Here is a 9,149-nt window from a genome sequence, read left to right as displayed (position 1 = left end):
TGGTAACCTGATAGACAGAGAAACTTTGGCTGAGAGGGCAGTGTTCTTACATTAAAGGCACTGAGAGATTCATGAAACAGTTCTTAATAATGGCAGCAAGACACCGAGCCCTTGTATACACAATCAAAGCCGAGAGGAGGCTTTGCAAGAATTAACCATCCTTTTGCCAGATTATTGGCACCGAAAGCATCAGTTGCTGCCAAACTCCTAGAGCCTAAACTTGTTTGCAGTTGCAAGTCACAGAATTACAGAAGTGAGGCGTGAAAAAGATTCTCCTAAGCACGCCACACTCTTCCTGGTGCGTGCTGCCATAGGACATGTCCTGGTGCTTTACTCAGTTAAAAACTCTGCCCTCAGTTGGTCGGCTTTCTTTGAATACAGATATTGTGTGATAATGTTCACATGGTGTTTCATCTCTGGTCTGTTTCCACCACCCATCACCCTGATCTCCAGTAGCTGCTGCTATCTTGATTACCTTATGGTTACCAAACTCGAGGATCAGAAGTTAGGGAGAGCATAGTGGGAAGAGATGAAGTACAGAGGCGAGGCATGGCCTTTAGTCACATCAGGAACTAAAGACTAGGGACAAAAATGTTCAGCTCTGTTGGCTTCCAGATTATCTCAGTCCCTTTCCTTCTTTTCTAGGTAGCAAACATGTCAGAAGCACTGAAGAAGGAGCAAGATACCAATGCCCACTTGGAGAGGATGAGAAAGAACATGGAGCAGACAATTAAAGACTTACAAGAGAGGCTGGATGATGCTGAGCAGACAGCCATAGTGGGGAACAGAAAGCAAATCCAGAAACTAGAATCCAGGGTAGGAGTTTGCCTGTGTAATCATGGGGTCTTGACAACTCCCAGTTCAAAGTCTTATTGTCTTGGGATATCACATCAGATAGTGCTACCTCCCTCTTCACTTTGGCTTGTAGCACTTGCAGTCACTGAGAGTGTCAGATCTCAGTATATTCATTCATTCTTCTTGACTTTGGGCCACTAAACAGGACTCTTCCTGGAGTAGGTGAAACCTGCCTTCCTGCTTAGTGGAATGTATCTCCCCCAGCTTCACCCGCCCCGGCACTAGGCTCCCCACAGCCTGGGGACCCACTGTTTCCAAACATCCTCTCAACAGTCTTGATTCCCTGCCTTTGCTCCCATTATCTGCTCTATGGAGAATGCCTCTATCCTAACAGCCAGAGAAAGCAGAGGGAAACAAGTAAATCCAGGACCAAAAAGACTTTAGTGCAGAGGTAGTGAGGACTGACAGAATTGATGTAGTACCTGCCTTCAGGGAGCTTCAGGATAGGAAGACTAGAAAGACCTAGCTTGAAAATAGGATTTTTTAAATTATTGAATCAATTTCAGTGACAATTTACAGGTCATGTGACAGATGCTATAAGAATGGAAAGAATATTTGACTGGGATTTTCATGCCTCAGAAGGGCCTCTGAGAAAGTATTGCCATTGCACATTTATGATATATCTATATAATGGATACCAATACACATTTATGGTATAATCATACTGATTAAGGAGTGAAGAAGAGTGTTGTAATGTTCTGGAGTTCATGCCTAGTAGTACAATGATAATAAAGGCACAGGCAATGTGGAGAGTATATAACCTTCTGTGCAAGAAAGAGGGAAAATATGAAGACATGTACACATCTGCCTATATTTTCTAAAAGAATTGGTGGCGGGATAAAATGAAGACTAATAAAAGCCACTGGTCCCTTGGACTGCAAGGAGATCCAGCCAGTTCTTCCTAAAGGAAATCAGTCTTAAATATTCATTGGAAGGACTGATGCTGAAGCTGCAACGCCAATACTTTGGCTACCTGATGTGAATAACTGACTCATCTGAAAAGACCCTGATGCTGAGAAAGATTGAAGGTGGGAGGAGAAAGGGATGACAGAGAATGCGCTAGTTAGATGGCATCACCAACTCAGCGTACATGAGTTTGAGTAAACTCTGGGAGTTGGTGATGGACAGGGAGGCCTGGCATGCTGCAGTCCATGGGGTTGCAAAGAGTCGAACATGACTGAGTGACTGAACTGAATAAAAGCCACTACGCATAGGAGGAAAACAGAGATGAAAGTTAGGCCTTCCGAATGGACCTTGTTTAGTTGGTTTGATTGCAAAATTGTATGAAAGACACCCTTCCCTATCAACCCCCTACCCCGTGTCCTGCTTTATTTCTCTCCATTCCACTTACCACCATCTAACATAATCTATGTTTTACTTTGCTTTGTGTGTTTCATTCACTAGAATGGATGCTTATAGAGGGGAGAGATTTTTGTGTTTTTTTCCCGCTGTATCCCTGGTGCATAGGAGGCCTCATATTCATTGAATGATGTTAACCTTGATCGTGTAATTCTATAAGGCTACAGGCCAGCTGCTCATCTGTACTACAGCTCTCCCACCTAGCAGGGCTGTGGGTGACATATGTGTGACATAGACTCAGGGTCTGGTTTCTTTAGAGAATCAGAACTGAACATGGAAAAAGATAAGGCAGCTTATTCTCTATATATACTTATGTACCTTCTAATACGCACATGTGTATGTACTTTTGTAATCCAAGAGAGGATACTTATCATCTCTGCATGGATTAGCTTTTCACATCCTTCAGAGTCTAAACAGTCCTTTTATGAGCTCACCTAGTTTGACCAGCTCACTTGGCGAGGCAGTTTTCCCAGAGAGCTTGCTCTGTTCCACCACTACAGGAACCAAAGTAAACACATCTTCCCTTGATGGTATCAATTGGCCACTGCAATGCCCTCCTGGCTTGCTGGCTGGCCACCTATCATCTGAGACCATGGTTTGCTTGCAGGTTCGTGAACTGGAGGCTGAACTGGAGAGCGAAGTCCAACGTAACTCGGAGGCCCAGAGGGGAGCCCACAGGCTTGAACGGTGCATCAAGGAGCTGACCCATCAGGTACTCTGAGAAGCCGCTCCCTGCTTGCCTGGCTGCACCCTACCTCAGGTGGATGTGCTCCTTCAAGCCTGAAACCACCCCCTAGGACTCCTCTAGTTCTCTCTCCGTCGTTCCTCTCCCTTAGCAGGAGACACCAACTTGTCCTTCCAGAGCTCCTCTGCTATTACTGATTTGGGTTGGTCCCTCTTTAGAGCTCTCGGGAAGCACAATGTGAGTGACAAGTTGCAATTAGAGGCGAAGAGCTATTTATACTATCCTTGTTTTTTCTCACGCAATGTCTGCAGCACTTTTGGAAAGATGCCTTCCTGTGAGAGGCTGAGTGAGAACAATGTGTAAATGAAGTGACTGGTGGAGGCTGGGGTGGCGACTCAGCCAGCAGGTTGCATGAGGCGCTAGTTAAATTGGAGCAGGGGACGTTTCCACTCTTGTTTTCTGGTCTCACAAACACTCCAGGCCACCGAGGACTCTATCTGGTGTTGGTGCCGGGTGGAAATACAGCAAATGCTGAGAGGCCCCCTGCAGCTTTCTGACTGTCTTCATGTCTAAGCAAATAATTGAAAAGAAGTGGGCAAACTTGTTACCAGTAACTAATGCACTGCCAGAGTAGCAATCTACTCCTTCACTTGTGTTTTCATTTTCCAGCTTGTCTTACCTTTTCTTCAAACAGAGAAAACCAGATATCTCATGATAGCACATATCTTGCTCACTCCTCTGGGCCCAGCACCTTCCTGGCACAGAGCAGATGCGTGTGTTTCAGTTAAACACAGATGCCAATGGTTACTCTCTGCCACACAATATAGCTTGTTCCAGTGAAAAGGCAAACTCACTCTAGGTGCCCACTTTACAGCAACTTAGCACTCATGAGAGATCTGCCAGTCCTGATAGTGGCCCCCGAGGCTGAGTTGGTGTCAGAGACATCAAAGTGTTCCTTCCTTGCAGTAGGAAGGAGAGTACTGTTAGGACAGCAGAGTGCTTCAGAAGCACCATCTTGGGCTAATTAAGATGAAATGAGCTATTTGTACAGTTCTTCTTTGCTGAATAAGTAGTTCTTTCCTAAGGCGAATTAGCCTGACATTTCTTTAGACCATGCTAGGTATTATAGTGAAAACCACTGGGGACTGCCTCATGGTGTGTGTGGGGCAGGAAGTAAACACCCGGGAAACATGAAAGGTGTGCTAGTCTATGCTTCTTTTGAGCAAGGATAAGACAACGTGAGGAAGCAAAGTGCTGCTTGTTAATTGTGTCTGTTTTTTTTTCTTTTTATTTTCCTATGGATTATTCTTACAGTTTTCTTCTGTAAACAGGTTCATTATACAACAGTGCACTAAAGCTATACTTTCTTCATTGTCCCAAGTAATACAGTCTCATTCTACTGTGTTTTTATCTTTGTTTCTTTATAGCAATAATCTGTGTCTTCCCCTTGTACTAGCATGGAAGTGTATTTCTTAATTTCTTCCAAGTGTCTGCACAATGCTTAGAGTATATCTATTCAATTATGCAATGATTTTCTGCCGTCAACTCAGGTAACACCTATTGAGTACTTTTTATTACAAGATAATAGGCAAGACCCTGTCACTTTAAAGAGACATTAGAGAGCCCTCCATATTCCTTGATATCAGTACCTGGTTTTGAAATATTCAAGGCAGATGTTGAGTCAATTCAATCTGCTCTCCTTTAACATCAAAATAACCATCAGGACTGTGGGGCAGGGTGTTTTGTGATAGTACATCATAGGTGCCATTATAAAATGTCATTTTGAAAGGGATATAAATAGGGTTTTTCTTTCGTAGGAAAAATTCCTCTTGGAAAATCATACTGCATTGGAAAAGGGAACCAAGTGTCACTCCATCTACAAGAGTTTTAAGGCCAGTCCCATTGAGAATTTATCTCCCCTCATATGTCCCTCTAGCATTTGGAAATTCATCCTGTTTTCCTCTCCAGTGTCTAGAAATGTATGCTATAAAGCAGGACATAGGATTAGGAACCTATATTATTTACAGGAGGTAAAGACAGTTTTCCTCCCCACCACCACCCCCTATCTACCTGCTCTACTTTACATTTGTCTACCTCCTGTATTCAGGGCAGAGAAGACAATGGCACCCCACTCCAGTACTCTTGCCTGGAAAATCCCATGGGCCGAGGAGCCTGGTGGGCTGCAGTCCATGGGGTCACTAAGAGTCGGACACGACTGAGCGACTTCACTTTCACTTTTCACTTTCATGCATTGGAGAAGGAAATGGCAACCCACTCCAGTGTTCTTGCCTGGAGAATCCCAGGGATGGGGGAGCCTGGTGGGCTGCCGTCTGCGGGGTTGCACAGAGTCAGACACAACTGAAGCGACTTAGCAGCAGCAGCAGCAGCAACACCTGGGAAAGATAAAGGGGAGAGCAAGCAGCCTGAGGCAGAGAAAGCCTCACTGATTTATTTTTGCTTCTAATGCCTTTGCTTTTAGTGTCAAAAAAATTCATCAAGATCAATGTTACAGAACTTACCTTCTGTGTTGTCTTCTAGGAGTTTTATGATTCCAGGTCTTAGATTCAAGTTTTTATCCCCATTTTGAGTTCACGTTTATGTATAGTATAAGATAGTGGTCAAATTTCCTTTTTTGCGTGTGGTTGTCCAGTTTTCCCAACACCCCTTATTGAAGAATTAGTTGTCTTTCCCCCATTATATATTCTGGCTCCTTTGCATTAATTGGCCATGTATATATGAATATATCTGGGCTCTTTATTCCATTCAGTTGATCTGCATGTCTGTTTTTATTCTAATATATACTGTTTCAGTGACTATACCTTTGTAATATGTTTGAAATCAGAAAGCAAGATGCCTTCAGCTTTGTTCTTCTTCCTCAAGATTACTTTGACTACCCAGGGCCTTTTGTGGTTCCATTCTATTTTTTGTGAAAAATGATAGTGACTGCATTGACTCTGTAGATTGTTTAGGGTAGTATGGACATTTTAACATTAATTCTTCCAAACCACAAGCACAAAATAGCTTTCCACGATTTGTGTCTTCTTCAGTTTCTTTCATCAGTGCTGTATTGTTGTGTTCTGGGTGCAGGTTGGAAAAGAATTTCCAGACATAAGACACAATGAGAGGGAAATAAAGTTTATTAGAGTGGGAGATGCTGTTGGAAAGGGAAAACTCAAAACTTAAGCTGAGTTTTCCCAGCTCAAGGGAAAACTGATGTTGAACAGGGGTCCTTAGTCTACTTTTATACCCAGGATACAAGGAGTGGGATTGGGGTCTTGTGGCTCATTTGCTGATTGGATGAGGCACGTATCCTGGGTGGGGATAAGAGTAAGGCAAATACCTCCTCCCTATGGGGTAGGAGGGGAGACCAGTTATACTGTTTCCATTAATAGTTAGAACATCAGGGATGGAAGGACGATAAGGGTCTGGTTTTTCCATTCCTGCCTTCCAAGATCCTCCTTGGTTATCTGCTCTTTCATCCCTGGGTCATCACACACATATAGTTTTCAGTGTGCAAGTTTTTCACCTTCCCTCCTTGGTTAAATTTATTCCTAAGTATTTTATTCTTTTTGATGCAATTATAAATGGGATTGTTTTCTTAATTTCTGATAGTTCATATTAGTGTACAGAAACACAACTTATTTTTGCATAATGATTTTGTATCCTAAAAATTTACTTTTCTTCCTCTTTCTCTCTTCTCTGTGTAATGCAAATGCTGGTCCACTTGATGTTATTCCATAAGTCCTTTAAGCTGTCTTTATTCACTCCCCCCCCCCCGCCCCACCCCACTTTTATGGGATGAATTCCACTGCCTTGTCTTGAAGTTCACTGAGCCTTTCTTTTACTTCATCTAGTCTACTCTTAAATGCCTATATTGGAAATTTTGCTCAGATATTTATCTCTGTGATTTCTGCTTGGTACTTTTTTATATTAATATTTTCTTTTTGTTGAAATTTTCACTTTGTTTATGCATTGTTCTCCTGAGCTTGGTGAGCAGATTCATGACTATTATTTTGAACCTTTTATCAGGTAAATCATCTACCTTTATCCTTTTCTGGGGTTTCATCTTATTCCTTCATTTGGAGCATATTACTTTGTTTCTTCAACTTTTGATCTCTGTGTTGTTGCTTACGCATTAGATAAAACAACTCTCCCAATCTTAAATGAATAGTCTCATGTAAGAGAAGATCTTTATTGTTCAATCTACCCTAGCTGTTAGTTGTCTCTGAAATCTCTGTGACTGTCCAAGCAGCCTTCTTTGTTCTTAGGGCTCTTAGTTGAGTGTTCAAAAACTGTCTATAATATTGCAAAGGGGAGGATCTCAGTCAGTACTTAGATGCAGGGCTGACTGGAGGCCAGACCCTCAGGCAGGGGCTTTTAAAGTATGCAAATACACCTCTTTCAGGGAATGACTGGGAGATGCGTATTTCTGTCTGTCTGTTCCGATCCTTGTGGTGCTATGCAGTTAAGAACTCTTTCTCTGTTTGCTATCATCTCATTGAACCTGTGAACACAGGCCCTTGCTTGAACACAAGCCCAGAGACAGAATAAGAAATTTATCCTCTGGACATCAGCTACAAAAGTCAGTACACCAGACCTGTGCAGAAGCTCCTTTCTCAGAGATACTGGTAGCCTAGGTGGGGCATGTGAAGATGGCACCCACTGGCTTTCCCAGGTGCTTCAGTCTTCTGCCGATGCTGAGGGGAGGCGGTGGTTAAAAACTGTTGCAGTCCTGTAGGACCCATGAATGTAAGTCCTGCTGGCCACTAGAGCCAAGCTTTCAAGGGATGTACCCTGGGTGGCAGCCATGAAAACTGGGCCACCAAACATGTGCTCCTTTCCAAGAGATACCAGAAACCTAGAGGCAGAGAGAGTGTATGAAGATGGTGCCACCAGCCTTCCTGGTCTCTGGAGATGTGTGTTAAATTAGAAGACTGCCCCCTTGGACTGTAGCTACTAAGATAAGCAAATAGGTCTCTTTCAGGGAAACTGAGCATTTCTGTCTGCTGCCTCTGTGCTGTGTCCCGGGGGCTAAACATTAAACCTAGCAAGGAGGGAAAAAGCAGGATAACTAAAGGGGCGTAGGAGATGAGCCTGGTTGGAGTGAGATTGTTTAGGGACGGGAAGCCTGATGGGCTGCCATCTATGGGGTCGCACAGAGTCGGACACGACTGAAGCGACTTAGCAGCAGCAGCAGCAGAGGGAGATAAGTGGGGAAACCATGAAAGCCACCAAAAAAGTTGATACTTGATGGAATAAGTAAGATGGAGCTAGGAAAAATGTTTAAGCAGTAGGTGTTTGTCTTGGTTAAATCATTCATCTCAACCATCAGTCAGTTTAAATACTCTCCTTCAGGGCAGTTCAACAGCTCCAAAGTGGAAGTACTCTAGTTAAAAGGGTGTGGTAAAGGGGGTGGCATGCAGAGCATTCCTGCATGTCTGTCTCTTCCCTCCTTCCTCCTCAGAATACCCAGGACATCACAGAGCATGTTTGAAAAACACTGTCTTACTGGATTTCCTTTTTCCAGCCCAAGCCTGGATTTCAATGGAAGCAATAAGAACACACAAAACAGGGTCCCCATAGCTTATGGAATTTTCCTATCTCTGCTAATGCCCACTCCACAATTCCAGTAAACTTAGTCTTTCGTATAGTTCTGTTGCAGGAAGGGGGACCCCTTCCAGGGCCCGAAACTGGGCTCTTGTCTAACACTTGGCAATGAATTATCTGAGGAGACACATGTGCTGACAAAGCAAGAGATTTTATTGGGAAAGGGCACCTGGGTGGAGAGCAGTAGGGTAAGGGAACCCAGGAGAACTGCTCTGCCGCGTGGCTCGCAGTCTCAGGTTTTATGGTGATGGGATTAGTTTCTGTGTGGTCTTTGGCCAATCATTCTAATTCAGAGTCTTTCCTGGTGGCACACGCATTGCTCAGCCAAGATGGATGCTAGCGAGAGGGATTCTGGGAAGTGGACGGACATGCGGTGTCTCCTTTCGACCTTTCCCAAACTCTTCTGGTTGGTGGTGGCTTAGTAGTTCCGTATTCCTTATCAGGATCTCCTGTCATAAAACAACTCATGCAAATGGTTACTATGGTGCCTGGCCAGGGTGGGAGGTTTCAATCAGTGTGCTTCCCCTAACAGTTCCATTACCTAAAGCCAAGGGTCAGTTAGAAAGTTCAAGGAAAGAATTGGTTTGATGGGGGGCTGCAGGTGGGCACTGAGAAACCACAGGCAGGTGTGGCTTGGCTGGGC

General features: G+C 43.8%; 1 protein-coding gene across 1 annotated transcript in view; it reads left to right on the top strand.

The window, feature by feature from the left end:
- Positions 1-9,149, top strand: part of MYH15 (myosin, heavy chain 15) — a 159,302-nt gene that overhangs the window by 148,393 nt on the left and 1,760 nt on the right. Inside the window, exons 37-38 of the mRNA XM_010838558.1 lie at positions 646-816; positions 2,822-2,926. Of these exons, the coding sequence (XP_010836860.1) occupies positions 646-816; positions 2,822-2,926 (276 nt within the window). The remainder of the gene's footprint in view (positions 1-645; positions 817-2,821; positions 2,927-9,149) is intronic.

The sequence above is a fragment of the Bison bison genome, unplaced genomic scaffold (genome assembly GCF_000754665.1).
Source record: "Bison bison bison isolate TAMUID 2011002044 unplaced genomic scaffold, Bison_UMD1.0 scf7180017864098, whole genome shotgun sequence".
Taxonomy (NCBI): domain Eukaryota; kingdom Metazoa; phylum Chordata; class Mammalia; order Artiodactyla; family Bovidae; genus Bison; species Bison bison.
The sequence above is the reverse complement of the archived record's forward strand: the minus strand, read 5'-3'. Positions and strand labels throughout refer to the sequence as shown.